This window comes from Varanus komodoensis, unplaced genomic scaffold (assembly GCF_004798865.1).
Source record: "Varanus komodoensis strain SLA01 unplaced genomic scaffold, ASM479886v1 scaffold57, whole genome shotgun sequence".
NCBI lineage: Eukaryota > Metazoa > Chordata > Lepidosauria > Squamata > Varanidae > Varanus > Varanus komodoensis.
In genome coordinates, this window is record NW_025336182.1 from 800,397 (window position 1) to 828,259 (window position 27,863).

A 27,863-nucleotide genomic window follows, 5' to 3' on the forward strand; every position below is an offset into this window, starting at 1 on the left:
TCGTCTGTGGTTCCTAAAATGTGGCCACAGAGGCGGCGCTGGTGGTAGATGCCGGCATGGAAGAAACCAGCCGGGGCCGCCGTGGGGGCAGCCCAGAGCAGATGGGCTTGGCGGGGTTTGGGGGTGCGAGTGGCATCTGGCCCTCGGGAAGTGGAGGACTGCCCAGGACGCGCATCCATGGGCCTGTAGACTCTTTTGCGTGACGTTACACCACATCAGGCCATTCTATGAAAAAAACCAAAGAAATCAAAGATGAGCAGTTCTTCCATAGACCTCGAGGCCTTGAATGCTTGAGGGACTTTTGCAGCTGGGGGATCTGCGCATCTCCGGGGAATGGGTGTTGCCACAGCTCTGCCCCTGCCCGGCCCAGGCTGGGTCCCATGGCTCCAGCGCGCTGCATGCGCCTCCCCGTGCCTTTGTGCCCCCCCCCCCGCCTTGGAGGGTGGGGAACTCCTCCCGAAGCAGCGCGGCGGTGCTGGAGGAGGCGCTGCAGGGACACCTTGGGGTTGGATGAGCCTGTCTGCAGGTGGCAGTTTGGGAAGGCTGGGGGGTGGGGACAGGGCAGGCAGGAGCAAGGTGATGCAGGGATGGCTCTCCCCCCTCCTGGCAAGCACTGCTCTGAGATGTGGCGGCCCAGGCCGGCGGCCCCTGCCTGGGCAGAAGCCTCCTCGTGCCCCTTGGCGGACTCAGCAGAGCCTGCATGGCTGCAGTGGGGTGCCCAGGAGGAGCCGGCTACTTTCTTCACCCCCCTCTGGGGCTGCTGGAAGGGGTGCACTGCCCTGCATGAGAGGATCGTGGCCTGGGGCTCTGCAGAGATCCAGAGGCTCTCTCGCGCATGTGTGTCTGCTGCAGAACGGGGGGGGGGGGGGGGGGGGGGGCTGCATCGGGAGACGCTAATTAAGGAAGCCCCTCTCCTGGCTGGGGAGACAAGGGGGCCCCCCTTCCTGGGCCCCCCGCCTGCTCCTCACCGCACGCGGACGCAAGGGTCCTCTGCTGAAGCCCGCCGGCGCTGTGCCTCCCGCTGCCCAAGGCCTGTGGCTCTGTGGGGCAGGCTGGATGTGGGAATGGCGCCAGTTTTTTCTCCCACATGCATGTGTGGTTTGTTCCTCACATGCAGAGAGACAGCCTGACCTGCTAGTTTGGTGCATCCAAAGCAAATGGAATGAACCGGAGCTCCCAAGTCTGCAGACCGGGAGGTGCAGGCTTTTTAACGGCCCTGCTCGGCATGGACAATTGTTCCATGATTGACGCTTACGTGCCGGTTGCCCCATAATCACAGAACATCTCATTTCCTTGGTACCAACGACGAGGTGGTTTAGAGGCAGGACCAAGGCCCCTGGGGACGTCTGTGCTGCACTGCACTGAGTCCGGCCGGTGGGCAAGGGCTTTCCCAGTGCAGCGACCCGTCGCCAACCCTTTGAGCCCGAGACACCAGGGACTGGCCGAGACAAAGCACGGAGGCCCACGTTGCCCAGCCGGCTCTGGTCAGCGCTCTCCGCAGCCCATGACTTGAGATCTTCGTCTGTGGACCTCCATGCTAATCTCTGCAGCTCTGGCCAGCCCCATCTGACATGGCCTTCCTTTCCCTGGAGATGCTGCCGCCGCCAGACTCGGGCCTGGCACCACCGGCAAGTGTTTTGCTGGGGGGCGAGGGCTGGGCTGGCCTGGCTCCCACTGGGCCCAGCATGGTCTGGCTTGACCAGCAGCTGCTTCCCACCGCCTTTCCAAGCATGCGGCCTGTATTCCTGTCAGCTGCCGGGAGGCAATGCTATGCCAGCCTTCCCCAACCCAGCTCCCCTCGCTGTGCTCAGCTGCACCCCCCACCCTCCCAAACCACCCTGTCTGTGGGCTCTGCCAGCTGGGAATGATGGGAGTTGCACTCCCAGCCCTCAGGAGGGCTGCCGTGCAGCGATGCCCTGGGACCCCTTCTTGGAAACACAGCCCCCACTCTTCCCTTGCCCCTCCCACCTGGAGGACAGGGCTCTTTGGACTGCCAGCTGCCAAGCAAGGGCGTGTCTGGGCAGTGGATGTAATCCCGTCCTCCAGTTCCCTAGATGCTGATGCCACCTAATGGAAGGACCTTTGCTATACTGCCTTTTGGCGCCAATTATTTTTAAAACCTTCCCATGTCTGCAAAAGCTACTCTTGCAATTGGATGTTAGAGTCAGACAGACACAAATTAAGCCATGAAGAGTAAGAAAACATATGTAAACTCTATGATTACTGCTCCCAAGGAAAGAAAAGAAATAGATGTGGGTGGCATCCAAGCCCACAGACTCCAGATGCCAATAGATGGCCTGAGTATTAAGACTGTCGGAGGAGCACAGCCGGTCAGACCAAAGGGTCCGTCTAATCCAGTGTTTGGTGGCTAAGAGCGGCTGCCGGTCAGATGCTGTGGGAGGACGTGGCGCTCAGGTAATGAGGGCATGCCAGCTGCCGGCTGCACTGGACAGATTGGCTCCATTTTACTCCACAGACTTCTAGCTGCCTGTGGATTTCTCCCTTCCCATGAACGTTTCTCACCCTTGTTCAAACCCATCATGCACCAGCAGCTTGTGACAATAAATTCTACAGGGGTTTGTAGAACAGAACTTTCCACAGAACTGAAAATCTGTCCTGAACATTCCACAGATGACTTTTGTGAAAGACCACATCAGAAAACACTTGTGCCCCTCGTTTTTGGGATACCCACAATGATGCTCTACAGAGGGTCTCCTTGCCCAGCCGCAGCGGCACGGAACTGCCCTCCTGCCTGTTGCTCCTCTGGGTTCTTGGCCTCTAACCTCTCCTCTCTGAAACTACTGAAACTAATCACGATACCCAAAATTAAATATAATTATATTTGTCAAATCTCTTGAATACAGAGTACAATAAAACCCAAAGTGGAATCCTTCAGCAGATGTGAGGATTCTGCTGCCAAAGGATTTCACAAACCAAATAAAAAGGCTGCTAGATGGGAGTTAAGTAGATTTGAAACAACCTTAATAATGACAAAAAGCAACCAGCGGTGCTACCTCTGTGTCTCATGATCAAACTCGCCTGTGTCCATGTTTTGATACAGAGCAGGAATTTCTAGAGGTCAAGGACATGTCCTAAATGTCTGATATTTTACAAGAGCATCCCAAGGGTCGCCTGGCACCTGCAACGTGAATTGCAGGGAGCACGTTGGGTGCGGCCTCAGGGAAAGCCGGGGAGGCGCCGGGAGGAGGGGATGGTGCCAGAGGCCCTGCTGGGCGCAGGAGCAGCAGTCAGCAGGGCGGAGGCTCCTGGAGCAGCGACCGCTTTTGGCTGCACGTGCCCCCAGGCTGACCCATGCCAGGCGGCTGGTCTCCTTCCCCGAAGCTGCTGCGAGGGCACAGAACGCGAGGACAGAGGTGCCTGCGGTGTGGACAGGTGGCCAGGCTCAGGCTGGAGCACGTGGGCGGCAAAGTCCCAGGTGTCCCGCTCCCCCTCCGCAGCGGATCCGCCCGAAGCCTGGCGGCAGGACGCCTCCTCTGGGGGCAGCCGTGGCAGGATGCGCCACCAGTGTTTTGTGCGCGGAAAAGGGGCGGCCCGGGCGAAGGACCTGCCCAGCCGCCTCGGAACCCGCCTGGCCTGCAGAGGAGCACGTGAAGGAGGCAGCCGCGAGGCCTACGGAGGGGAGCGGGATGCAGCGGGGGCTCAGCGCTGCGCTTGGTCCAAAGCGCTGCTGTCCCTTCAGGCTACCAGCCCGCTCCCTGGGGCAAGGCGCTCCGGGCACGTCTCCTCCCCCTGGCCTGCCCACATCACTTCTGGAAGAACTTCTTGTTGAGGAGGAAGATGAGCAGGTTGACGTTGACTCTGGCCTTGCCAAACAGTTGCATGACGGCGACGCCCTCGTACTGGAGCTGCAGGAGATCCTGGGAGTGGTGGGGAGCAGAGGGTGCTGCCAGCTGCCAGCGCAGGGCGCTGCGCCCCCACCCCTCCGCTCACGCACGTGGAAGCACCTGCCGGCAGGCTCGTGCCCTCCAGTCCCAGCAGCTTGCCCAGGCGGAGCTCTCCCTTTCTCAGAGGACGCCAGCTCCTCCTTTGCTGCCCACATGCCTCCCACCAAGTCCCCAAACGCCCCTCCCTCCCCCCCTCCCCAAGCCCCTGCTTTTCCAGCAAAGCCTGGTAGCACAGCCTTCCCCACTGTTCCGGGGAAAACCTGCATGAACACAGCCCCAGGCCCCGCTGAGGCCAGGCGGGTCTAATCCTGGTAGCCGAAGGGGCCAGCCCCACCGTTCTTCGTTCACTGCCAGGGCGCCCCTTTCTCCGCCCTCTCTCCTCCCTCAGCTCTCCTGCCCACAGTTTTGCCCTGGCAGCACCTTCCAGCAGCAGCTAGCTTCTTGCAGCGGGGATGCTGCCTGGACGACAGGCGCAACAGAAACGAGAACCGTGCCAGAGACACTGCAAGTTGCTCACCTGGTAGTGGAGGTTAAAGTTCTCCATATCGATTCCCATAAATTTTGCTTTCACCTGGAACTCACCAGCTTCCCCACAGGGAACAATTTCAAATATGACATTTCTGAATCTGGGAAAAAGGGTAGAAATTTGAAAGCCATGAAAGCAAAGTGCAAAGTGGGGGTCAGAAACCCAAGATGCTCTCAGCTGTGCCAGGCGGTGCAGGATAGCGCCCGCTGTATTCAGCTGAGGCCCTCTGGCCCAGGCCCCTCACCAGGTTGCTGCACGCGGTTCCTGTTGCCCTCATGCCTCCCGCAGCATGGGAAGGCCTGGGGTTTATTTCAGCAGAGAGACGGGGAAGGGCAAGCGCCAGTTTGGCAAGGGCACACTGTCCAATTCTGGGGTTCTGTTGGGGTGCCCGTTTCTGGAGCAGGAGCAGCGGATTTCAGAGCTGTCTCTCCCACAAGCACCAAGGTGCTGCCCCGGGAAAAGCCGGCTTCACCTGCGGGAGGCGTTGGAGCGCCGGACTTACTGGCTGGCAGGGAGGCCCTCAATCTCCAGCAAGACACCCCTCTCGGAGAGCTGGGCTGCTGTGTAGCGCCGCATCGCCTGCTTCTTGCGGGGCCTGAAGGACAGGAGCAGAAGGCAGCACTTACTGGGAGGGGGAGGAGCTCTTTCTAGAAGCAGCTTTTCCCTGCCCAGTTTTGTGCTCTCACACACGCTCTCCTCACTCCCAGTGTATCTGGATTAGGAGAGGAACTGCCAAGAACCACCAGTTCCAGAAAGCTGTTACGATGCACGCAAGGAAAACGTTCTGGTGCACCTTTCCAGTCACTGCATCTCAAGAAGGACCGTGTGTGGCTAGAGCAGATGGAGAAGACAACCACGGAGCAGCTCCCCTGAGAGGGAAGCGACGGCATTCGGGGCTGCTCTGTGTTGTATTTCGTTCAGTTTGTTCAGGGGAAGGCAGGGTGCTGGCGTCTTTCTTTCTTCCTTTCTCCTAACGCTGAAGCTCCGGTCACCCCGTAGAGCGAAGGTGACTCAAATGACAGCATCACTTCACACAGTGCCCGGCTGGCTCACAGAATTGGCCGCCACGGCGTAGATGCAGCGGGCTTGCCCAGGCCAAGCACAGCACAGCAGAGTGGGAAGGGGTCAGAGCGCCCCTGGGCCCAGACCCCAACTCAGAGCAGGGCTCCCGGCCGAGTCCTCCCTCGGGTGCACCTTGCAAGCCTCTGGGGTGGGAGGGGCTGCAACCTCCCGAGTCGTTGGCGCCACTGCCTGTTTGCTCCAGAGAGAAATCTGCGATGCTGGAGAGCTTGGCAGAGTCCCAGGGCTGCTCGAGCGGGACCTCCACGCACCGAAGCAGCCCAGCTGCTGAGCTGTGGGGCAACGGGCAGGGGAGCCCCCCAGGAGCCATGGAGGAAATCGGATCCTTGGCTAGGCCCTTCCTTTCTCCATGACTCCCGAAGGGCAGTGGCTGCAGCAAACGCAACCAAGAGCCTCCTGGTGCCAAAAGACAGCGCTGTCCTCGCAGAAGCGTTTGTGCCCAGCGCCCATTAAGCCTGGGCGCTTTGGCCGGTCCTTAGCACACCTGACGATCCTCTGCTGTTCCGACCCTGCAGTTCCGCCGGCAATGCAGGCCAGGCAGGCCAGGCCGGGCCGGGCCAGGGGTCCACCCTGCCCGGTCTGGTCTGCACTGAGTGGTAGCAAGAAGCCTGCAAGTTCTGGGACAGTGGGAGGATTTCCCGTGTCCTGCTTCCTGGGCAGACAGTAAACATGCAAATGTCAGAGGCTACCTCTCAAAATATATTCCTGATAGTGCTTGATGCATGCTCAAAATGAAACGAAACAGAATCAAGGATCTGCTAATTCCTAAGTTACAACGGTAAACGCTTGTAAAGAAAACAGCTCTTCCTCTGGCCCCCAAGCTGCCTGTGTCCCTAGGTCGTCAGAAGCCCACTGGCAGCAGGCAGGCGGGTTCATCTCGCCAGGACCCTCTCCTCGCCGTGGCACAGGGGCGCAGCCGGGGGCCCTGCCGCTGATGGGGGCGGGGGCCGCGGCAGCGTACCTGCTTCTGGAGGCCAGGCCGGCCAGGCACGCCTGGAGGTACCGGCTGTAGTAGTCGATCTGCTCCTCGTGGAACACCCTCTTGGCGCCAAGCCCGCGCAGGGCCTGCTGCAGCTCTTCCCGATCCGCCCTGCGCCGCTGCCGGAGTTGCCGCTGCCGGCAGATGTCCTGCGGGGTGCGAGACGCGGCGCTTGACTCGGCCAGGGCCACGCATGCGCAGGCGTGGATGGCGTGGGGCGCTCGTCAGGGGCAAGCTGCCCCCGCAGAATGTTCCGGGACGAGCCCCCAGAAGAGGGCCGTCCAGGCAGCCTGGGCTCGGCCTCCGAGCTGCCCTCCCGCAGGGCGGTGCTGGCTCGGTGCGCCCCCCCGCCTGTCATTCGCTGCCCTCGGGCCCTGCGCTGCCCGCCCCCCCCCCCCCCCCCCCCCCTCCGCCCCCCCCGGGCCCGGCCCGCCCCCCCCCCCCCCCCCCCGCTGGCCTTGAGGCCCACCTGGGGCGCTGCCCTCGGCCCCACGCACCTTCGCCATCTCGCTGACAATGCTCTGATACTGGCTGGCCGAGCTCACCAGGCCCAGGCTCTCGAGGTGCCGCAGGTTCCGGACGACCGTCCTCTTTTTCTCTTCCAGGGACAGGCTGCCGTCAGCGGCCAGGGTGCGGCTGGGCCTTGCCCCGTCTGGGACCAGGGCGCTGCAGGCGGCCCTCCTCTTCATCAGGCGCTGGTGGAAGGTTTCCTGGAGAGCAGAGCGGCCGCTTCACGTACTGCTGGCTCCTTGAGGGGAGCCTCCCGCAGCGGCTGGGTGCCGCCGGTGCCGAACTCGCATGCCCCCGTGGTCGTGTGGCGTGATGTCCCCACGAGGCCAGAGAAGCCAGAGGACCAGGCCCTCTGGCCGCGGGTTCCGTGTGCTGCCGGGTGCCTTTGCACAGTGGACCCACCTGATCATGCGAGGCGGGTGTGTGCAGGACCTCCACGAGGGACTCCCCAGGCTGCGACTGGATCACGTCCGCCAGCATCTGCTTGGTGCTGCAAGCACGACACAAGGGGCGGCCCGGCTCAGTGGCCCGGGCTCGGGGACTGCGGCGTGTGAGCCTGCTCGCTGTTCTGAGGGCCTCCCAGGAGGGATCTGCAGAGAATCTTACAGATTCTTGTAGACAGTCCCTTTAAGGAGGGGAGATGGCACAGGGAGCACTGAAAAGTCTCAGGAGAGGATCATGGGTTTATGTGGAACGAAGTCCTTGATTTTGGGGGTGGGGGAATGATTAGCATCTCCTCCCCCCTCCCCCATATTCTGGGCAATTTCTGTGCAAGCGGCACCATCACCAGAGGCAGAAAAGAGGGGCAGGGCAGGGACAGAGCAGCCATGACCACGGAAAGCCACGAAGACGTCTTCACAGCAATGCCCGGCAGCACTGGAAGCGGCGTCTCATGGTCCCACGCGCAGAATCACAGCGAGCAGAGCTGGAAGGGCTCCGAAGGCCATCAGGTCCAACGCCTGCCTTGCGGGACACCAAGCTACCCCATCCCTCGGCGGGCTGCCGAGCGGCTTCCCGACTGTCTCCAGCGAGGGAGAGCCCACACGTTCCCCAGCTGATCCGGCCCACTGCCACACTGCTCTGAGAGCGGGGAGATTCTTCCTGGGGTCTAGTCAAAATCGGGCTTCTTTTAACTTAAGTCTGTTATTCGGTGCCCTGCACTCTGCCTTCCCCCGAGCGCAGCCCCAGGGGAAGAGGTGGCGCAGGACTTGTGGGTGGCCCTGTCAGTCACTCAGCCCCAGCTTTTCCCTTCTATTGGAGTTCCGAGCAACAGAAATGACATGCATCGCCCCCACGCTTGGCACAACAATACAAGAGAGCAAAAGAGAAGGACCTCGCCGTCGCAGATCACAAGCGAGTGCAAGCTGACAGTGTGACGTGGCTGCACAAACGGCAGGTGCCACTCTAGTATCACTTCCAAATCACGCCAAGCCCCAGTTCCCCTCTGCTCAGGACTGGTCAGGCCTCATCTGGGGTATGGGTCCCGTTCTGGGCGCCAGTGGAAGGAAGATGCTGGAAAGGGTGCCGAGGAGGCAGCAAGGACGATCCAGGGCCTGGAAGCAAAGTGCCGTGACGAGCGGTGGAGAGAACTGGGCAGGCTCAGCCTTGCAAAGAGAAAGCCGAGGGGAGAGAGAGCACTCGGCACGTCCTCGAAGGGCTGCCCCCAGAGAGGGGTAGGTCTCTTCTCGACGCCCCCAGAGTGCAGGACTCAGAATATCAGGCTCAACTGACAGGAAGCCACATTCCCGTCCGGGGACACTTACCTGGGCATAACTCTGGTCCAGTGCAGGGGAATTGACTTCGGGGGCCAGGGTGGGGCCCTGGAGGCAGCCTTGCCGTGACCCCCCTTGGCAAGCGCAGTCCAGTGACGAGACCCTCGCCTGGACTGCTGCTCAAGGCGGAAGGGGGCAATCCCAAGTCCACATGCACATGTTGGAACCACCCCCACCCCATGGCTGGCCATTTTGCCCGGGGCGCCCCCAGAGGCATGAGCAGCACGCGGGGTGCACCCGCTTTCCTCCTCACAACCGCCTTTGCCATTTTTGCCACGCGGCTCCGGGCTATTCTGGGCCCACAGGTCCACATGCACAGGCACCAGAGCCTTCCCCCACTGGACTCCTTCAGACATGTGGGACTGCAACTCTCAATGGCCCTGGGGGCTGGGGAGGATGGGTGTTGCACTCCAGCACCTCTGAAGGGCACCAGACAGGGGAAGCACCAGAGGCAGCCGTCAAGGGCTCTAACGTGCGTCTGACAAGACAAGACCGAAATGATGGTCTCGGCCGGAGGGAAGGCCAAGCGCAGGGGGCCGATCTGTGGAAGCAACCGGGCCGTGGAGCAGCTCCTCCGCCCTCCTGCCCGGGCCTTGCCTGTTCTTCCCTCCTGAAAGAGCTAACTGGGCATCCCCTGCAGCCCCGTCTGCCCTCCGGCGGACGCCTGGGCCTCGGTGGTGCCCTTGCGCTGGCTCCGGGCTCCCCAGGGGCCTTCAGAGCACGCCTTCGAGGGCAGCCACGCTCGCCTGCGCTCAGGCAGGCCTGAAGTCCCCGGGAGGTCCGGCACTTGCCCGAGGCCCTCTGGCACCAACTTTGTGCAGCGGCCCAGCAGCCTAGCAGATGCTGCTAGGTCAACACCGAGGAGGCTCCTGGCGGAGAAATTCCACGTTTACAGCCAGCAGTTCGGCAGCCCTTGAATTCTTTAAGGATAAGCTATTGAACAATGCTATGGGATGCAGAAACACACAACAATTCGATTTTCTTATGACGTTCCTCTTTCCTGGAGGAAGCTGCTTGTGCCCACAAATTCTGCATCCAATTTAGCAATCCCCTAACTTCGAAAAGACTTTACAGGGGATGTTTCACCACTTCAACTTTTAGAGGGAAGGCTCCATGCGTGGAGCGCTCATGCCCCCCTGCTTGGGCATAGTCTGTCACATGCACCATCTTATTACACCTATTTGCGAAATATCCCTGGAATTTTACTGTTCTGTATTTTCTTGGATCAGCATCCTTAGATCACAGGCACGGTGGACGAGGTTTTGTGAAGTGGCTGGGACCTGCCACAAACTTTCGGCACAACAGCATGACCGCAAAAGGCCTGTAATCCGGGATCCCATTAGCCCTTTGTGAGAGTCGGGCCAATTCTATGCTTTGTGTGGAATGAGAGTGTTTTATGCGCCAGTCTGTGGTGGCACTGAATGAACCTGAGCCGCCAGAGCTGACTGGGAGGCAGGGAGCGGCTCTGCGACAGAGCCCGGGCCGCCCGGGCCGCCAGTGCCGTGCTGGCCCGCTGGCCTTCCTGGCAGCCCTTAACTGGAGCCAGTGCCGACTGGAGCTCTTGCACAGGCGCCCCCACCGCCCTGGGGGTCCTCCTAAGCAACGCATGCAATTCGTTGCCATTGGTCACAACGGCTTTTTTTAGAAATCAGCCAGCCAGGATCCCGGGTGCCCGGGCAGACTCTCCGCAGTGCCAGGCAGCCAGGCGCTGAATCGGCAACTGCGGCGAGGCACGAGGGGGCGCCCCCCAGGGCCTTTGGGGAAGCATTGCCAGGCAGTCCTGTGGCGCACGCCCAAGCCAGCCGCGAGCGCACAAGGGACGCTCTCCCCACCGCTCGCCGCCCTGGCCCTGAGGCCTTTTGGAACGGGAGCGGCTTTGGGGTCGCGGCAGGAGGAGGGACCGCCTGGGCTTGGTCTCTGTGGGCAGAAGCCCTCTGCCCACCTCAGCAGCAAGCTCTTTGCACCCCTTCCTGCATCGCCAGCCTCCTCCTTCGTCACGTCAAATTTGCTGCTAAGCACGAGAGAAATTTCCGTCTTGGCAAGCCGACGCAGCGCCTGCTGCACGTCCCCATTCGCGGCACAGCCGTCGCTTCCACCTGCAGAACGGAAAGGGAGGGCAGAAGAGCCGAGCAAGAGCCAAGCCGGAACCCGCAGGCCACACGCTGCCTGATGCACCGCGCACAGCGACCGCTGCCAGGGGCCAGGCGTTCGCCCCACACCTGCACCACCGGCCGGGGGGGCACGAGGGGAGTGGCGCCGGGCGGGGGGTGCTGCTGTGGGCAGACTCACTGCTTCCACATAGCCTGAAGCGCCTGGTCCCGCTAATCCTGGAAGCGAAGCAAGGTCAGGCCTGGTTGGAATATGGATGGGTGACCTGAGGGCATACTTCTGTGATTGTTGCAAACTGTCCAGAGTGCTTTGGCCTTGGGCAGTATAGAACTGTTGGAACCACCCCCACCCCATGGCTGGCCATTTTGCCCGGGGCGCCCCCAGAGGCACGAGCAGCACGCGGGGTGCACCCGCTTTCCTCCTCACAACCACCTTTGCCATTTTTGCCACGCGGCTCCGGGCTATTCTGGGCCCACAGGACTTGCCAACGCCTCTGCTGCTCCTCCAGGCCTTCACGGCTGCCCTTCTCTGCCGGCGCCCCCACGGAAGCAGGCCCAGGCTGGCCAGGAGCTGTGCTGGTCTTCACAGCACCCCCCAGTGGCAGGGCAGCCCCCCACCCCTCAGAAAGTGGATGCCTGCACGCCTTTCTCTGCACCGCCCCTGCCCCTGCCCCTGCCCCACGCGTGCTCCCTGTGCCGGCAGCAGCCTTCCTCTCCCACCCTCTCCCTGCGTGTGCGTGGGGCAGCCCGACTGCTCCCCGCAGGGGCGGCATCACGCCCTTTCTTGCCCCTCGCCAGGGGCACTGCAGCTCCGGGACCCGAGCGGGCTGCTGCCCAGGCACTGTGGCTTTGCCGGGCCTACCTATGAAGGACTGGACGGTGGGCAGCTCTCCAAGGTCCTCCAGGAGCTCATGCAGAGGGTCTTGAGGACTAGGAGCCACGGTGTGCCGCCACTCCAGTAGCAGCTTATACAGAGAATTCGGGAGGGGGGAGAGGGTGAAGAGACCAGCGGGCAGGCTTGTTTGCATCAATATTACTCGGCCGCTTCTCTGCCCAAAAGGCCGTCAAAGCGGCAAGAGCAGCGCAAAACACTCAGTTACGGAGTCTGCGCCTCAGCGGGCCAGAGCCCAGCCTTGCACCCTGCACCAAGCAACGTGCACGTGCCCCCGTCCACGGCAAGGCAGGGCCCTGCGCCGGGGAGCGGACTTGGCCAAGAGCAGGTCCGCCACCGGGGGGGCAGCCCTTCACCCTCCAGGAAGCTTGGGAGAGGAGAACCGCGGGACCAAGCGTGTTAGCCCTGAGGCGCCGGTTTACTTCTCCTGCATTGCTGTATTGCTGCTGCTGAAGTTGCATCTAAATGTACTTTTAGTTGTGATTTTTAATATTCTATGGAAGCCGCTGAGGGACTTTTCTTTAAATTTAGCAGTACAGATCAGTGCAAACAAGCCAAGGGAACGGGACGGAGCAGAGAAGAGCGCACTGCCAGGGCACCCTGCACTCACCGCCCCCCCTCCCTCCCCCCTCCCTCCCGCAGCTGTGCTTTCGTCTGGCAGCGCACCGTTTGACAGCGGTGGGCCAAGCAGAGGCACAGCCACGTGCCGGCGGAGGCCCCACGAGGGGGCCTGTCCCGGCACTGGGCAGGCCAGGCGCCCCATTCCGGCCCTCCTGAGGCCCTCGCACCTCCTGGCGACCCGGGGAGGGGCCCCCGGTGGGCCACTCGGGCTCCCCAGAGGGGCAAGCAAGAATTCCTGAAGAAGAAAGGGACGCAAGTGGGAAACGCTGGGGTGGCTGCGGAAGGGGCCACGCCCGGGGGGTCCCGGAGAGGGGCCAGAGGGCCGGGAGGGGGAGCCGCAAGCATCTGCCGGGCACCCTGCGCGGTGTCGCACGAACACCGGGCTCTGAGGCCGGCCTGCGCTGTGGGCCTTTCAGCCACGGGCCGGGAGGGGCCGTTCTCCGAGGCTGGGAGGGAACGCTTTCCAGCCCCACACGGCCCAGCCCACCCTCCAGGCCACGTCTCTGCTTCCTGAAACTGGCAGGCAACTTGCGTGATGGCAGGCGGAGCAGCCGCCCCGAGCCGGTTCCAAGCTGGGGCAGTGCCCACATCACAGCCTGCCCGATTTGCGAACAAAGCATGGGGGTGAGTGCAGACGGCCCGGCCACTCCTGGAGCATCTGCCCGCAGCCTGCCTCAAAGGGCCCGTGAGCAGGAACTTCGCCTTTCTCTGGGCAAGCCAGAAAAATCACGCAGTTAGTTGGATCATTCCTTCGGCTTGTTGGGGAAGGAGAATACTGGCTATTGGGCAGGTTAGAAATGCAATAATCCAACCAACCAAACACAAACCAGAGTTCCTGGTTTGCAATTTGCAGCAAACAAACCACAGTGTTGCTTGCTTGACGCTCCTTCCGTGCTGCCAGACTAAGAAGGACAGAGAGAAATGCCAGTCTGTCTTCCTCTCAGTGAGGACTGGGAACTGGGAACAAAGAAGCTCCCAGATTTGCAGTGTCCGAGACTTCCTCCCTGACCCTGCCACACACACACACACACACACACACGCACGGCCACCTTGCAGCAGGCTCTGGCTCGCTCGCTCGCTCTCTCACACACACTTGCTCGCTCCCGGTGCAAGCCAGACTCTGACCAGCCACCAGCTGCTGCTCTCACCTTATGCATGTTAACAAGCTCCCCAACAGTTAAGTAGATGACGGGCTTGGTGATGGCCACCGTTTCGAAATACTTGTCCACGCTGAACCTCTCTTCTGGCTCCGGCACGCAGCAGGCTGCACAGATAAATCCCCTACGAGGCCGGAGGGAAGAGGACAGTGAGCAGAGGTGGGGCCAGAAGCAGGCACCCTTTCCCGCAGCACTTCCATCAAGGCCAGGAGAGGGGGGTCCGTTAAAAGGGAACCGAAAGCAGTGCATTCCTTGCTGAAGCCAGGCGCTTGCTGTGCCCCGTGGCATCCACTCCGTGGACGCCACACGCCCAGGTCATGCCACACACGACTTGCTCCTGGCCAGGGGCTCCATCAGCTCCCTGGAGCCCTTCTGGATGAGGCTTTTCTTGTGGAATTGCCTGGCCTCGTCCACAGACCACTGCAGAGGGTCCAGGCAGCTTCTGGCATTATTCTGACCCCATTTCCCGAAGGAGGCCGTGACAGAAGAGCCCCACCGCATTTTCTGGAAGCTCCCCGGTCAAAGTGCCGCTGCTCTGCCCCAGCGCACTGTGCCTGAACCTCACAAAGGCTTCTCCAGGCAGGGAGACCAGGCGGGAAGGAGGCCCGGCGGGCTGGACACAGGCGGCCAACAGCCCCGGCCCACACGGCACGTCCGCACACCCACCTGAACGTTTGGTGCGCTGCCTGCAGGTACGGGTTTACCACTCTCAGGTGGCTGCTCTCCCCCTCAAACAGCTGGTTGGCGGCCGCGTGCTGCAAGATCTTGGCCACGGAGCCCAGGTTGCGCCGCTGGTCAGGGTGCAGAGCCAGCCCCGCCGAGAGCTCAACCACGTCAAAGGCGTCTGGAGCCACGACAGCAGGGTTCATGAAACGGTAGTACAGAAGGTTCCCGATGCACTAGGAGAACAAGCCATTTGCCGTGAGCCCCAAAGACGCCCTGGAGACCAGCTGGGCACCAGCCCCTTCGCCAACCACCCGCAGAGGGGGGCCCTTCCTTCCCAGCACGGCCCCCAGGGAGCAGGCCAGGGCCCTTGGCATGGGGGCCAGCAGATTAGCTCACACGGGCACCCCAAGACCTGGGCACAGGCCGCTGGCCATGTGCCCCCGGACTGGCCCTCCTTCCCCGGAGGCTGCCCTGCCCCGTGTCTCCGCCGCCCCTCAGCTCGTGCCCCAGGACACCCGGTGTGCCTTGCAGCGGCTGCGAGCAGGGGCGCCCCGCAAGAGCTGCCATGCAGCCCCCACGTTTGACGGTATTGGCCGCACCTTGCTGGATCCCCCCCTGCCGCCGGCTGTCTTTGAAGAAAGCCCAGCCCCGCCTGGCCCTCCGGTGAGTAACCGGCACTCTGCCCATGAACTGCTCTGCTCCTTCGTCCCACCGGGGATGATGCCCCGATAATGCCGGGGAAATGCAAAACTGGCCCACGGAGGACACAAGGCAGTCTTGCACTCAGACTCGGCCGGCACGAGACAGCGCAGGGGAGAACCTGGGGGAACCGGGAACGCCCACGCGGAAGGCTGCCCGCGCACGGCCAAGGGGGCCCCCGCCCGCCTCTTCCCTGGCATGCTGCCTCCCTTGCCCCACGGTGCAGGAGCACCCACAGCCCGCGCTGCTCAACGCCTGGCCCAGGGGCCCAGGAGCAGCTTCGGAAGGCGAGCCACGCGTGCTCGGCGGGCGGGAGGGCGGGCCGAGAAGCGAGCGGCAGGAGCTTCCCATCACCAGCCATGCCACACGTGGGAGGGCCAGCCCACGCAAGAGAAGCGGCCCTGCGGGGGGCATCAGCACAGCTGCTTGCCCAGGTGCCGGTGCCACTGTGTGGGGAAGGCCCCCGGGCCCCCTCTGCCCCCAGCGCCTTCGTCAGGCCTGCAGCTTCCTCCGTGTCTCCTTGCCCTCCTGCTTCGAACCTGGGTCCACAACTCCCTTCCTCCTTGGCCGCTGGCTGTGGCAGCTGCAGGCCCCAGGGGTCCCTGCCGCTGCAGGGCACGTGCTTGGGTCCCGCCCCACAATGGCAGGGAGGCAGAGCCCATTCCGGAGGGCCATCACAGCAGTCACAGCCCCCGAGCCGAGCTCCGTCCAGCCCTCTGCCTCCCCGGGTGAGACGCACCTTGTCGATCTCCTCCGCAGTAGCGGTCGGAAACTTCTCAGTCAAGGCCGTCCTCAAGGATTTGGCGATGTAGCGCATCCCGTACCTAGAAGGCAGTCAACGCGTGGAGGGGAGCCGAGGCGAGCTGGCGCCCGGAGGGACGTTGGTGCGGGTCCCTTCTGTCGAGGGCTGAGCTCAGCAGAGGAGATGCTCTCGGGCACATCCCAGCGGCGGAGGGGCCAGAGGCCACGGGGCACACCACCCGCACAGGCTCTGCCGCCCACGTTAGCTCGGGCGCTGCCAGCAAGTGCACGGGCACCGGGTGGCCGGCCGGCCGGCAGCCGGGCTGGGGAAGCGGAGGCCAAAGAGTCCTGCGTGGCCAGTGCCCCCCGGAAGGAAGCAGAGCAGGGTGGGCAAGAGGACGAGCGCGCTTAGCGGGCTGCTGCTCCTTACGGTCTGGGCTTGGGAAGCACGACAGGCCGCAGCCGTGCAGTGAGGCGGCGAGGGGCCAGGCGCGCGGGGCCCTTTCAACAAGCCCCGCGCTGCTTTGATCGGGGATGGCTAACCGTGAGCGACACATAATTTTAGGAGACCACGGATTCTTACGGGATCTTGTCCACAGAAGATACAATGGCCAAGAGGAACCGTTCTGCCACGGCCAGAAGATTGCGGATGGAGATGTCCAGCCGCCTCTGGACTTCAGGGTAGCCCAAGGCCTGTTCGGGGCTGACATCGTACGGAAGGTCGCTGGGGAGAAGCAGAGACTTGTGCAGGGCTTTCCTCCCCCGTCCGAAGGGCCCCGCTCCACCCGCGCCTTCAGCCCGAGAGCAGACCAGCACGCAGCCTCTGCGCCGAGCGAGCCGCAGCCTGGCCAGCCTCGGGCTCGCTCCTGCCCACGCCCTCCCCCGGAGGACGGGGTTTCCTTTGCCACGGGCACACGCCTCCTGGGCCTTCTCCCCTCGTCCCGCATGGGTCCCTTCTCGGGTCCCAGGCCCTGGGGAGGGAACAGGACCGTGCAACTTCTCGCCCAAAGCTGCCCGCGTCTCGTGACAGGACCGCACCGGAAGGTGTTTGCGCCGGGGGCTCCCCCTGCCCCCAGAGGGCGGCTGCAGGCCACCACTGGTCCCGGGCCAGGGCCCAGCAGCCCCTCCAGGGAGGGCAGGAAGGCTCCCGCCCGTGGGGAGCCCTGGCTGCCCGGCAGCAGTGGGCAGGACCAGGCCAGACAGCTCTCCACTTGGATGGGGCTGAGGGCAGCTCCAGGGCCCCTCCACCAGGTTTCACTGCTGCCTGCAGGCTTGACACAGCACACGAGCAAGTCAGAAGGGGGCCTCCCTGCCGGTGAGCGAAGCCGGCTGGAGCCGGGGGTCAGACTAGATGGCCCAGGAGGTCCCTTCTGGCTTGCTCTGTTTCTATGTTTCTATCACATAGCCCAGAAGGCGCTGGGAGCCTCCTGCAACGGCAGGACCGTGCGAACATGGAGAGGAGCCGCTCCCTGACCTCTTCCGCCCACTCTGGGATTCCAGCTGATTGATCCATCCCCGGTAGATGTCCACAGGGCTGGTGTGGATGCGCAGCGTCTTGTCCTGCAGAACGTCCTGCACGGGGCCGGCCAGGATCTCGCGCAAGGCACTCCGGCCACGGGCCCCGCGGTAAAAGCTCACGGCCAGGTGGGTGACTGCTGGGTCTCCCGTCAGGATGTCTTGGATTCGAGTTGCTTTTGACCTTGGAAGCAGACCGCAGAAGAACCAGCACGGTGAGCTGTGAGGGAAGAGGGCCACAACCAGCTCTGCTGGCTCTGTGGCTTAGCCCGAGGGACAGGCGACTGTGGGCCCACAAGGCACGGCCAGTTTCGCTCCGCTTCAGGAATTATCCACAGGAGAACCTAAGATGAGCCCGCAGGCCGGAACAGACCAGGGACACTTCTGGGCCAAGCATTGGATCCCACGGTGGCCAACCAGCGGCCCGGGGGGAAACCCGCAAGCAGGGCTGGAGCGGAAGAGCAACCCCCGTGCACTGGAGCATCCTGACCCCAATCCCGGGAGCGCACGTGGCCAGCAGAACTTGTAGCCACGGAGCGTTCCCTTCCAGTCGGCCGGCGAGACTGCGCAGCCTACGATGCAGGCAGAGCACTCCCCCTGGGGGAGCCCTTGGGGCTCTCCGGAACCACCCGGGAGTCACCTCGGCCAGCCGCAAACGGCAGAAACCCCTCACTGAGCCGGGGTGGCAAGCGATGAAAAGGACGAGGGCGGGGCGCTGCCACGGGAGGCACGAGCTGCAGGGCAGGCACTCACCTTACCTCCTCCTGCACGGCGCTCCTGAAGAGCCGAAGCAGGAGGCAGGCCTCCCTGGCGCTGGAGGCGTAGTTGTAGAGGGCGAAGATGACGGGCGCCATGGACTTGCTCTGGGGCACCTGCGGGATCAGCCTGGCCAGGTACGCCGGGTGGCTCTGCAAGGCAGCGCGAGATGGGTGAGCGCAGGGATCCACTGGGCCGGGACTGCACCGGGCAGGCAGCTGCTCTCCGCCCTCTAGGCTCACACCGGCACAGTAGCGTCTGGGCACGGAGACAGGAAAGCTTCTTCTCCAGGGGCGCAGAGGCTGCCACACTGCGGCTCCCCTGCCATGGCTCCCCTTTCTGGGGGCAGAAGAGCGAGCACCCCTAGACAGGCCTCTGAAAGGAAAGTATCTGAAGGACAAGTCCTTTCATGCCCATGGGCTCCCACAGCGCCAGCCGCAGAAATCAGACGGCAGCAGCCTGAAATGAACGTGCAAACCCACATCTGTTCCGACATTCTGCAGAAATCTGACGACTTTGCTCCATGCCAGAAATGCAGCACGGCTGGACAATCCTGGATGGACAGAAAAGTGGGCGCCATCCCTACCCCCAAGCAGCCACTCACTTAGGGGCTGCAAAGTGTGGGGTGTGGGAGTAGGATCAGGGACTACGTGGAAGTCGGGACCCCCAGTGCCGGCGGCGCCATCCTGTGCTGCCACTCCGCCCTCCGCCGTGGGGGCGAGGGAGAGCCGCAGCCTCTGGGGCACCCGCTTGCCCAGCAGCTGCAGCTGAGCACGGGGAGGGGGGCCAAGACCCTTGAAATCAAGCTCAGCCCCCCTTCTGCCTCCTGCAATTCCCACAGATGGCTCATCTGCACCAACTTGAGGACAAGGTGTTTAGTTTTCCTTTCACTGAAAGGAAGAACTGAGATTGCCACAGCAGCAAACTCGGGGCTTGGACACCACTGCGGCTGCGTGCCCGGGACCCGAGGAAGCCCGCCCACGGGGGCCGTGCCGGCAGCAGCCAGGTGGTCGGTGGCACGTGCCTCCGGCCTCCAGAGAGACCTGCAGACACAGACCTGCAGCTGGTGGAACAGGTGCTGGTAGCCCTCCAGGACCTTCTGCTTCTCCTTGCTGAGTGCTTTCAGCCCCCTTTCCTTGCTCTGGCCCAGCAGGTCGGAGAGCTGCCCCTTGTTCTTCTTGGTCAGCTTCTTGCAGTGAGAGACCACCTCCTGCCCAGGAGAGAAGCGTCAGGAGCCCAGAAACAGCCCCCAGCCCCGCACCGGGCCGGCTCTGCTCTCAGCTCAGGCCAGTGCCAGCAGTGAGGCACAAGGGCGGCCACAGGAAGGCTCAGCCAGACGTCCCCCGGGCACCCCGACGTGACCTGCCTGACCTGGAGGGTGATCCTGTTCCTGACCAGCAGGCCAATCTTGATGTCCATGAGGCCGAGGTCGCTCTCCAGCTGCCGGTTGTGGCGGATGCCCCGCACCACGCGCTCCTGCAGCTCCAGCAGCTCCAGTTCCTCCCAGTAGTCTTGCTGGCTCTGCTCCAGCAGGTGGGCAAAGCGCCGGACGGTGCTGAGTGGCGGGTTCGCACTGCGCACTGACGGGCAGGAAAAGACCCTCGTCCGTGCATCTCGGGGAGTGGGCTGCGCAATCCCAGGAGCCAAGGACTGAGGGCAAGCGCCCCACCGCCTCAGGGCGGTGCCGCACTCCAGGGGATGGGGGGGCCCTTGACAGAGGGGCACAGGGGCTTCCGGGCCTCCACAGAAGCAAAACGAAGAGGAAAACTGGGCTTGCTGTGCCCGAGTGTGGACTGGGAGAGGGAGGGGGGGTCGGAAGCGGCACGTGAGGACAGAGGCAGGAGCCCCCGGGGTGGCAGGAGGGGCCCTGCTGACAGCGTGGTTGTAGGCACAGCTGTCACCAGCGGCTGCCGTGTGCACGGCGGACACTCACCCAACAGCCGGTAATCCTCCCGGGCCTTGCTGGCTCGGAAAAACGCCTGTATCTTAATTACAGCCTGAACCTGCCGGGACATGCAAAAGGAGGAAACATGCTCTGCACACATCGCCGGGCGGCAAACGGCACCCGCGCCAGGACGCACCGAGCCCGCACCACGCACATGGTGCCGTGCGTGTGTGGGGCGACAGCACAGAGGAGGAGACCGGGCTGCCAGGAGAGCTCTCGAAGGAGCGAGCCGCCCCGCAGGCGATCTGCTGGGTGCCCAGCTGCCAATGGGGGCTCCGAACAGCAGAACCTCAGGCGGACGGCAGTGTTGCCAGCGGCCGGTGGGGAAGGGGGCGAGGCAGCCGGTCACGGGGAGGAGGGCGGAGCCCTTGGTGCGCCCTGTCGATGGCTTTGGAAAAGACACCCATTCTCGGGGCAGAGAAGCCCGGCGGGCGTCTCCCAGTCACAGTGCCGGGCAAAATGCCAGAACCCCAAGCACAGGAAGGGCTGCCGCTTCCGTGCCCCCCGTGGGTCCCTGGGGGCACCTGGCCAGCGGTGGCGAAAGGCGGTGCAGGCCTGCAAGGCAGTGCTGGGGAGGGAGGGAGCACACAGAGCCACTCACGCGCCTCCTGAAGTAGCGCAGGCGCTCGCGATACCGTCTGCGTGCGCGCCACATCCGCACCCAGGCCTGGATCTGGAGGCAGATGGAAGAGACGGCGAGTGCAGAGCCCTTCCCTGCCGCTGGACCCAGCGGCAAGGGAGGCCGCGCCATGAGGTGCCCCCCCCCCCGGCAACGCCAGTGTGGCTACCTTTACGATGGCACACGTGTTCTTCTGCAAGAAGCGCAGTCTTTCCCGGTAACTCTTTCGTTGCCGGTATCCGCGCCAGCAGGCCTGTGAGCACATGGAAGGGAGCAGAGGGAGGAGCAGGGCTGGGAAGGCCCGGGTTCAAGCCCCGCCCAGCCCCCGGCATGGCCCTGGTGGGACCACCTTCCCTCCCTCCCCCGTCTGCTGGGCCCTATGCCAAGTGTGGAGGAGTCCTCTGGGTCGGCAGCGCTTCTCCGTGGCCCAGGCTCCAGCCGGGACTCTCTCCTCGGCCCACGGACGTGGCGGCCCCCAGCACACGGAGCCCCGCCTGCCCACGGCCTTGCCGGCGGGCGCCCTGGGACCTGACTGGGGAGCGCCGCTCTGGCCAGGAGCTGAGGCCGCTCCCCAGAGCCCACGGGCACCCCAGAGGGCCCCAGCTGCCTGCCCCACATGCCTGCCCTGCCCTGCCCTGCCGCACCCCTACAGCCTCAGCCAGGCAGTGGCACGGGAGGCTGCCGCTGGACTGGGCCAGCAGGTGAGTCCCGCCTGCCCAGCCCCTCCGCATTGGCCGGCGCTGGCAGCTCACCTGCCCCTCATGCGTGCTCTCTGATCGCTCTGACGGGCACTGCAGCCACGGAGCCCCCCACAGGCAAAGCAGCGGTTCGAGTGCTGGGCTGCAGTGCCCCCCCCCCACCGCAGGGCTGGGACCGGCCTCAGCTCGGCCCGGCCCTGCCAGGCTGGCCACCCACGCAGCTGCACCCTACCTGGATCCTGCGGGCGGCCAAAGCCTGCTGCACCAGGAGAAGCCGCCGGGCCACGAACTCCCGGCGGACGAGGAAGCCCCTCATCTGGGCTTGCAGCCGGGCGACCACTGGGGCGTGGGACTCCCAGAGGCGCTGCCGATCGTGGGAGGCCGTCACTCTGGTGATGGTGGACTGAAGCACAGAGGATCAATGAAGCGGGCCGACAGAACGGCCCAAGTCGAGGCACTCTCCGGTCAGGTTCAGGACACGAGGAGGCAGCCACTCCCTCCCCACGCTCCTGCCTCCAACACAAGGCAAAGCCAGCCACGCACGGCGGCCTGCACCCCGCCGAGCTCCCGGGTAGGTCCAGCTGCCCTGGCCCCTCGCTGCACAGGCTTCAGGACGGGGCCTGACGGGGCCAGTCTTGCAGGGGGCTCCCACGCGACACAGGGCCAGGGGCTCCCCCCGGACCACTTCCTCCCATGTCGCTGCACGAGGGCGGGCTGCTGGGGAGGCAGGTTCACAGCCCGTGCCAGCACACTAGCACAGAAGCGCTCCCTGGGCAGGCCTCCGGCTGGCGGAGCTGACCGGCACCACAAGCGGAAATGGCTCGGCGCTTCCCACGGAAGGTGCGCCGGCGGCAGAGGAGGCAAAGGGTCGACGGCACACCAACGTGCGGGGCCGCTCCGGCCACGCCATCCCTTGGCCGCAGCAGCTGGGCTGGGCTGGGCTGGGCTGGGCTCCACGGGTCCCAAGGCCACACGGCACCCAGGGCTGCCTCCGAAGAAGGGCTGGAAGCCGCAGCGGATGTCAAAGGCTGCGGCCAGACTGCTAAAGCGGGCCCAAAGGCCCAGTCACGGGGAACCGGTTCTAGCTCACTTTGTGCATCCGCGTTCAGGGGGTGGTTTCAAGCTACATTAGCTTGGGAACAGGATGCTGGGCATGGCTCCCTGCCAGCATGAGCCTATCTGTGCCCTGGGCTCTCCCGTGCCCCTTCTCCTCAGAGGACAGCAATGAGGAACAGGGCCCTCGTGGTGATGGCTCCCACGCACAAAAAATCTCCCCAGTGAGGTCTGCCCGGCAGCAACACTGCCACCTTTTTGGCATCTGGTTCTGAGAGAAACCAGGCCACCCTCTTCTCTCATGCATTTGACACATTTTCAACAGGGCCAGGGTATCACTGTGTGTCGCTAGAACTGTGCTTCCTCATGTGTGTTTATGTTTGTATGTGGACAGATTTTACAGCATTGCACAGTATTGCATTTCTGAGGCTTTCAAGTGGTACAGGCCACCCAGAGGAGGCTGGCTGCTTGGTGCTCTGGAAGGACGATGTGCTGGGCACATCCAGGGAGAACAGCAAGTCGCCCCAAGAGCCCACGGCCGTTGGAGCCTGGAGGGGTGGAGCCCAGGCAACTGGCTATGGTCTGCACTCAAGGAAGCAGTGAGTGAAAACACCCGCGAGTATTTTTCTGCAAGTACTTTTAAAAAAGAAAAATTAGTTGGTCTTGTGCAAGAAAGAAGGTATGGAATTGCAGCCGTCTGAAATGAGAAAAGCTCTGGGAGCAATGTTCTACCCTGAAGGTTCAGCAGGCACTAACCATGGGCTTTAGGTAAGAGAGGCCGGAAATATTTACTCTGCGCATTCAACAGCTGTCGAAAGGCAAGCTGTTAAGGGAAAGCAAAGATGCACGGGACCTGTGCACACAGAAAGGAACGTGAAGGATTTTCCTCCCCCTGGCGGTGAGGCCTCCAGGGTTTTTCTTATTTTCCCCCATAGTTTGCAGTGTCCTCCCCCTTTACCCAAGATTCCACCTGCTCATGTAAGGGGAAAAGGGCAGCCCTCCCTCCCTCACATGAAGGGAGACTTAACTTTGACAGCTTCCAAAAGTAAAGCTTCCTTTTAAGGGAGACATGAACACAGCAGTTTCAGTATGGAAATAGCCAGATTGCATGTACTCCCCTGGCTGCCTCACCAAAGATCACAGGAAATGATTTCCAGTGAAGAAACAGGGAGAAGGGGGAACCTGGTCAGGGCAAGAAGGTGCAGTTGCCAGGGCGCGTGGGCAGAGCGGTGTCAGCCACAGCCCTCTGGAGACGCCAGGCGGAGGCCGAGTGGGAGAGCGGCGGGCAGTCCATGGCGAGCCCGGCCCGCATGCCCTCACAGGGTGAGCGGTGCGCCAAGCAAGCCCCGCACCATGCGGTGCAGCAACGCAGCGTTAACAGCAGGGCTGCCGCACCTTAAAGAAACCTTTGCCAATTAACACCAATGAATCTGCATGCCTCCGCCTGAGGAAACGCTTGCAGAAAGGCATAGTGGGCATATCATGAGCGGAGCCGGCTGAGCCGGGGGTCAGACCGGGTGGCCCGGGAGGCCCCTCTGACTCATTCAGTCTGTTTCTACAGCGGGAGCCGCCCATCGCCTTCCCGCACAGATGCGTGTGCCGCAGCAGCCCCAGGTCACCTGCCGCTGCCTACCTGGATCTCCTCCCGGCTGAGGTGCGCCACGCTCACGGCACACGGATGAGGCTGCTCCCACGTGCCTTCGAAAGTCTGCAGGCTGAAGTAGTAGTCCATTCCGTGCTTCAGCCTGTGCTGGACCCAGGGGTTTCCCGAGCGCCCTGGAAGGCGGGGCAGGATGAGGGCCAGGGAGGCGCCACAGAGGAAGGGCAACCAGGCGGGCTGGGGCTGAAAGGCCTGCCGACCAGCAGGACGAGCACAGCCAAAGCAGGACCCTCCACCTCACTTGCCTGGGGGGCTTCGGGCAGCCGCAATGGCTCCCAATTCCGCTTGGTAAGACGCGGCACACTCGGCCACCACGCCACAGAGCCGCACGTCCGGGTTGCGCAGCACTCGGACGGTTTGCAGCGGGTTCCCCTCCTTGACGGCCTGGTTAATGGCTGCGATCCCGAGAGCCACTGCAGGAGGTGCAAGGCAAGAGTGTGGGTGGCGTGCGCATCATGCTCGGCCGTGCTGGAAACAGTCCCCTGCCCGCTCGTGGCCCGCCATGCCCCCTCAGCCCTCGCGCGGGCTCCTGGCAGGAGTCCGGACGCCTGCACAGCAGAGGGTCTCCCTCCCTCCCTCTCCCCTCCTCAGCACCCTTTCTGTCGCTGGCTCCCGAGAGCAGCTAATTTCCCAGGGAAAATCGCCCCCTCACGGTTTGCGCTTTCTGGGCTCCCCTGAAAGCAGAAACACATTTGCAACTCACTTTTCAAGCGTGTTCCATGCAGCACTCCATCCGCTATTTAGCCAGGCTCCCGATGTCCGAACCCCCCTGCCAACCTCCCGCTCCATCGGGGCACCTGCCTTGCATGCACACTCCGTTTCTTGAAAGGCTGCTTCAATGCCGCCCCCCCCCCCCCCCGCCCCAGAGAGAGGGCCTTCCCTCCGCAGCCCCCTCAGCTCCCTGTCCCACTCTGGTCCCTCCACCGGTCTCTGCTGCCAGCAGCGCCATGGACACGGAGGTCGCAAAGTCGTGGGCGGGACCACCCAGCCTACGCAACTGTCCCGGCTGAGCAGCAAAGAAGAGGGGAAAGCGCATGCTTCCTAGCAGCTGAACAAGCTTCCACCCACTTCCAGGCACTCCCTGGGGCTCTTCCGTCTCCATTTTTAGGGGCCCAGGGCCGAGGGCACCAAGAAGAGATGAGGAAGGGAGACGGCGGCACCAGCAAAGTCCCCAGGGGCGTCAGGGTTTGCACTTCTCCTGCCGGGGGGTGTGCGCCCTGTTCCCGGCAATGCCCCCCGTGCTGTGTGGGCCTCCCCGGCAGCCACCATGGGCACAGGCAAGCTGAGCACGGGGCGCAGGTTCTCAGCCACCCCACGGGGCACACTGGGCTCAGGCGTGGCACAACCCAGCACGGCTCACCAAGCCCGGCAAGTCGCCCTGCTGCCGTCTGGAATCGGGCTGAGGAGCCGTTTGAGGCTGGAGAAGGCCCCCACATTTGCAGGCCTGTCCACAGACCCACAGGGACAAGAACCTTGGCTCAGGCGGCCTCTCTTGCCACCGAGCTCTGTGGCCCCTTTGCAGAGCCTCCTCGGAAGGCCCAATGGCAGCGCTGCTCTCAGGAAGGCCACGCGGTGCCCGTACTTCTCTGAGCTGCATCCGTGTCTCGGTTGGCCTTGAAGATGCCCTCCTGGATCTCTTCCCACCACAGCGAGGCTGCAGCATCCCCGGTCACCTACAGCATGGAAGAGAGAGGAGAGGGCAGCGCTGGAGCACTCCCGCCGTGCCCTCGTCGCACGGGAGCCGATGCAGCGCCCATCTGGGGAGGTGGCGGGCTCTGCGGCACGCTGGAGGCAGGCAGGCAGGCGGTGGCTGGGCGGTGCCTGGGGTGGGGTGCACCTGGAGTCCTGCACTGCCAGCTCTACCATCCTAGCCGGCTTCACAGGCCAGCCGGGCACCCGTGAATGCCAGCTGATGGTTCCCTCCCCCAGGCTTCGGGCAAGGTGGGTCAGCACGCCTCCTTGCACAGGGCTGCCTCTGGAACCCACCACACGCACCCCTGCACCACTGGGGGGAGAAAAGAGTGCTCCAAGGGGCTGCCCCCCGCCCTGCCGCAGACCCCCCCATCCCCACCCACACTGCCCAGGCGTGTGCAGGCAGATCTTCTAATTCACAAGCTCTAGAAAATGAGCCTGAGATTTTTGGGACTGTGGATGCTGGGTCTCCAGCACCCCCTTGGAGAGAAGTGTGCTCTCCCACTTTGAAGATGGGCTCGGTTCGGCCCCCCAAGCACCATGCCTCACTGGGCCACTGCACTCAGCTGACCTAACCCACCCCACAGGGTTGTTGTGAAGTGAAGGCAGGCGTGGACATCACTCCAAGTGAGGTGGAGGAAAGACGGCATGAAAGACAGCGCCCCCCCCACCAGTTCGCTCAGCCACGTGTGCGGTGCTGGAAGACGGGAGAACGCCTGCCTCCATTGCGGGCTCAGCGCAGCCCAGAACTCCGCTGGCCCAAGGCCAGCCTGGCCCACTGGAGCACCCCCCATCAGGGTGATCCATCCTGGACCCCCAGCTCCACCCTCCTCTTCCTCCCCCTCCTACCTGGACTTTCTGCTTCAACATCTGGGTCAAAACGGCATGGTAGCGCTTCGCCGTGGGGAGCCCCACGGCACAGAAGCCGGCAGAAGGCAGCAAGAGTGCTCGGAGGGTCCCCTCGGGGCTGTCCTGCCCCAGAGCCTCATTGGCCAACCGGATCGCGAGGATTTCTGTGGGGAGAGTGCGAGGGGGCAGCGGCTGGGCCGGGCAGCCTGAGCCCACGAAAGGCGGATCAGCAATCCCAGGCAGCAGCCTGGCGTGGATGCGAGGACGCTCTCTCAGACTCGGCCCTTAGTTGCAGTGGCAACATTTTAATTTGAGGAGCATGTTGGTCTGTCTGGTTCTTACACTGTTTACTGCTTTTCAATGCCAGTGTTCAAGTTGCTTCTCTATCCTGAATCTCCAGCTATTTGTCTTTCTGAAATGTATTCTCTCTTTGTGGGGAAGCTGCACTGGACAAGCGCAACGGGGGTCTGCACTCATGGGTCTTCCCTGCCATGCAGTCATTCTGGAAGGGAGCAGAAGAGGCCCCAGGGAGGCATGTGGGGCAGCAGCTGACCTCGGGGACCGGGTTGCTCCACAAAGGCTCCCACCAGCCGCAAGCGAGAGTCTGGGGGGAAAAGGAGGCTTCTGCCACGTCCCGCGACGAGGGAACCCCGGGGAGCAGGCCTCGCGCTCGGCCAGGCCTGTCCCAGAGCACCTCGGCCGCTGCCCAGCCCGGGAACGGGCCCTCGCTCTTTCACAGTCGGAGCCGGGGTTTGGGCCAAGCACCGAGAAGGCCCTGAGGTGGGATCTGGCCCTTGGCCCTTACACACCCGCTGCCAAGCTCAGGTCAGAAAGGCACACCTGCTGAGGCAACTTACTCTCGCTTTCTCTTTCAACCGAGGCATTCACACGGTTCACAGAAGCCTGGATGTCGTTCCAGCTCAGGAAACCTTTCCTTGCAGCCTGTGGCTGGCACTTCTGCTTGGCTAAGTCATCAAAGTAACTGGGAAATGGAAAGCAAAGCACCAATGTTGGGCTAGAGCCACATTTATTAGCATTCGGATGAATACACTGCGGTAATTGGACAGAACCACTCAAGATGCAAGCAAACCTAGATCCCCCCACCCTTGAATTCATATTCAGTGGGCGCTCAGAAGAAAGGTATTGGGTTCGCAACTGAGCTCTTGCTTGTTTTGCCTTCCTGCTTTAGGCACAGGTTTCCTATGGTTGTGATGAATTCTTGACTGCACACTGATGTAGACCAAGGCAACTGAACTGAATTTCAAATCATCAGGGAAAAAGGCCAATTTAAATCACTGTCCTAACTTGCCTGAAGATCTCCATTTGGAAATACATAACACGGGTGCTATCAGCTGGGTCACATGAATGCAACACAACAGCACCCAGTCTAAGGTGGTGGCCCCAGGGCTTAAAGACCTAA

At 63.0% G+C, this 27,863-nt stretch overlaps 1 protein-coding gene across 2 annotated transcripts in view; it reads right to left on the bottom strand.

The window, feature by feature from the left end:
- Positions 1-3,764: 3,764 nt before the first annotated feature.
- IQGAP3 (IQ motif containing GTPase activating protein 3) overlaps positions 3,765-27,863 on the bottom strand; it is a 40,346-nt gene continuing 16,247 nt past the window's right edge. Inside the window, exons 13-37 of one of the 2 annotated variants that reach the window (XM_044449077.1) lie at positions 27,301-27,425; positions 26,444-26,607; positions 25,485-25,575; positions 24,148-24,315; positions 23,876-24,018; positions 21,422-21,592; positions 20,661-20,744; positions 20,474-20,545; positions 19,861-19,930; positions 19,299-19,507; positions 18,985-19,137; positions 17,925-18,079; positions 17,131-17,355; positions 16,240-16,380; positions 15,655-15,739; positions 14,217-14,449; positions 13,542-13,674; positions 11,743-11,845; positions 10,715-10,868; positions 7,403-7,490; positions 6,988-7,200; positions 6,454-6,639; positions 4,934-5,016; positions 4,423-4,531; positions 3,765-3,878 (exon numbers count right to left, since the gene is read on the bottom strand). In XM_044449077.1, coding sequence (XP_044305012.1) covers positions 3,765-3,878; positions 4,423-4,531; positions 4,934-5,016; positions 6,454-6,639; positions 6,988-7,200; positions 7,403-7,490; positions 10,715-10,868; positions 11,743-11,845; positions 13,542-13,674; positions 14,217-14,449; positions 15,655-15,739; positions 16,240-16,380; positions 17,131-17,355; positions 17,925-18,079; positions 18,985-19,137; positions 19,299-19,507; positions 19,861-19,930; positions 20,474-20,545; positions 20,661-20,744; positions 21,422-21,592; positions 23,876-24,018; positions 24,148-24,315; positions 25,485-25,575; positions 26,444-26,607; positions 27,301-27,425 — 3,472 coding nt within the window. Of the gene's footprint in view, positions 3,879-4,422; positions 4,532-4,933; positions 5,017-6,453; positions 6,640-6,987; positions 7,201-7,402; positions 7,491-10,714; positions 10,869-11,722; positions 11,846-13,541; positions 13,675-14,216; positions 14,450-15,654; positions 15,740-16,239; positions 16,381-17,130; positions 17,356-17,924; positions 18,080-18,984; positions 19,138-19,298; positions 19,508-19,860; positions 19,931-20,473; positions 20,546-20,660; positions 20,745-21,421; positions 21,593-23,875; positions 24,019-24,147; positions 24,316-25,484; positions 25,576-26,443; positions 26,608-27,300; positions 27,426-27,863 lie in introns of both variants that reach the window. The other variant, XM_044449078.1, reaches the window with a different exon arrangement.